We start from the raw sequence: 2,811 nt of genomic DNA on the forward strand, positions 1-2,811 counted from the left end.
GTAGGACAAATAAGTCAGTGTTATGAGAAGTGAGTTTAACATGCCCACTATCAGTGATGTAAAAAAACTACATCTTCATCACCCCCTATCTTAGCAACAGCCAAGTCAATGAGATGGAAGAGATTATTTTCCAGCTTTACAACCATTAGAGAGTAGGGACACTGAAGTGCTACAATACTATTTAGGATGGGTGAATAAGACCGGACTGTCGATAAGTCGCTGAGCTGATTTTTAAACAGGATTGTGAAACAGGTATTTTATTTAGAAAATTATTATCTTTTTGTTTAAACGTCTTTTATGTCTGAGGTCTAATTTTACTCTATACATTTAACTTCAGTTTATCATCAAAAACAAAAGAAATAAATCTGTCTGGAGTTTTATAACAAAACATTTGCGTTCGGCATCATATTTACAAAAATGGTTTATTCAGACCGTGATAAATTTTCTTGATTTATAAATCCATTTGTTGTGTATTCTTTAAAATGACACTATCCCGCAGAAGTCTCATGCATCAAACTAATGGTCTTGATAACAACAGCGTCTTCTCCGAATTCCTCATTTTTATAAATAAAAAGCTTGACAGTGCAAAAGACAGTTACCACAAGTACGCTGCTTTCTGCAGGTTCAGCACAGTTTTCAGGACACAAAACTAAAAAAAAAAGTAATCAAAATAGATCATCTCCATTCTCTTCTTTAGCGGTGTCCAATGTTCAAACACACGGCTGCCAAAACATTATTAAAAAAAAGCAGGAAACCTTTCATACGGAGTGTAACAGGCAATCGTATCGGATTGTAGTCCTAGCGATGAGATTTCCTTTCCAGATCTTGACCATGAAAATGCGGTAACAGTCAACAATCCATAGTGTTATGTCTATTATACCATATTGTTGCTCTCACTGGCTTTGTCTACAAGCTAAAAAGAAAAGAAAAAAAAGTTGTCAAATATCTTATCTTGATCACATTATCATCATTAGTTTAGAATAAAACAGACTTAAAATGTATAATGGAAATAAATGTGTAAATGTTGGCTGTTTTTTTAGCGCTAAAGTTACAGAACTATAAAATACACAGCAAGATTACCGCACATTTCTGTGTAATAAATGCTGACTTAATCACACAAACATGACAAAAAGAAACTACAATAAATAAAATGAATTCATTACATTTCTTTAGACATGCAAAAATATTTTGGAGAAGAGAAAAATTGGGACTGACCAGGATTGGATATCCGTCTGAGCCTATGTTGGCTTTGAATAAAACATTAACAAAAATGTCTTTTTAAACAAGACTATACTCATCAGATCAGGTTCATATAAACTGTTAATATATTGTACAATGACTTACAATATTAGAGTAAAAATGTGTCTACATGCAATAAGTGCAACAAACACATGCAAAGTGTGCATACAACACATACTGGGAACATGGATAAGAAATTTTACAAAAACAAATATTAAAAATCTCTCATATAAAACGCAATGTGGCCGATTAGCTCTGCGCCAACCAGTGTGAGGAAAGTAAGATTTGCTAATAAATTTGCTGATTATTTCATAACTCATATAGGTAACATGCTATTATTGTAGGATTGTACCTCAGTATGGTTTTAGCAGGGCCATTTGCACTTTATTTTGAGTATATATAAAAGGAACTAGCTAAAGTCATTTGCAATGATCACAGCTTAATGTATTTGCTAGCTTACGTGTTATATAAATAAGTTTCTCTGTTCTACAGAAAAACTAATACAGACCAAACAAAACTATTCGTTTTCTTTTTCTCCATATAAACCGTAACCTCTCTCAGTTATTTATAATGGGCTACATAATTCTCAAAGAATAAACCAATGCACTTATGAGTCAAAGCCATAACAATACCGTTTTACCATAAAGCAGCATTCACTGGTGACATAAGAACTGCGCTGTCTACAGACTATTCAGGAGGAACCCGATGCCAAAGCTTTATAGCAACACTGTGGCTTTCCAAAGCAGACCGACGGCAAACGTGAAATAAATCAGCGCTTAACGTAGGGAACTTGTTTGTTCTTTGCTCACCAGGGAGAGATTGCCAGAGCAGTAAAAAAAGACACCACCAATAACAAATAGAAATATTCAAACTGAACAGAAATAGTGCTTTTACAACTAAAATATGGACCCAGTTTGTAATGCATCAAGAAGCCGCACCAGTGTTTTCCCCAGAACCTATTTAGATTACAAGTGGCGTAATAATTAACGCTCCTGCTCGAGCATTAATTGCGCTAGAAGTGGGTTGCGCTCGTATTATGAGTTGAAAGTTTAACTGTTCTCACTCGCATGCTAACCCAACAAGCGCAAAAAGCCAAAGTTAGAATATCACGTGCACGTTCACATATTCCCCCATTGAAGTCAATGGAGCAAAAAAAACTAACACGATATTCATGCGCAAACCCGACATGAAAAACAGAATTTATGCTTACCTGATAAATTACTTTCTCTTGCGGTGTATCCAGTCCACGGATTCATCCTTTACTTGTGGGATATTCTCATTCCCTACAGGAAGTGGCAAAGAGAGCACACAGCAGAGCTGTCCATATAGCTCCCCCTCTAGCTCCACCCCCCAGTCATTCGACCAAAGGTTAGGAAGAAAAAGGAGAAACATAGGGTGCAGTGGTGACTGTAGTTTAAACAAAAAATTTTTTACCTGACTTAAATGCCAGGGCGGGCCGTGGACTGGATACACCGCAAGAGAAAGTAATTTATCAGGTAAGCATAAATTCTGTTTTCTCTTGCAAGGTGTATCCAGTCCACGGATTCATCCTTTACTTGTGGGATACCAATA

The 2,811-nt window shown here is 35.9% G+C and overlaps 1 protein-coding gene across 1 annotated transcript in view; it reads right to left on the reverse strand.

Moving 5' to 3' along the window:
* Positions 1-403: 403 nt before the first annotated feature.
* The window catches only part of GOLT1B (golgi transport 1B), a 208,768-nt gene continuing 206,360 nt past the window's right edge, over positions 404-2,811 (reverse strand). The window contains exon 5 of the mRNA XM_053719128.1: positions 404-913. Coding sequence (XP_053575103.1) covers positions 875-913 — 39 coding nt within the window. The 3' untranslated portion in view covers positions 404-874. The remainder of the gene's footprint in view (positions 914-2,811) is intronic.

Source organism: Bombina bombina, chromosome 6, assembly GCF_027579735.1.
Source record: "Bombina bombina isolate aBomBom1 chromosome 6, aBomBom1.pri, whole genome shotgun sequence".
NCBI classification, from domain to species: Eukaryota; Metazoa; Chordata; class Amphibia; order Anura; family Bombinatoridae; genus Bombina; species Bombina bombina.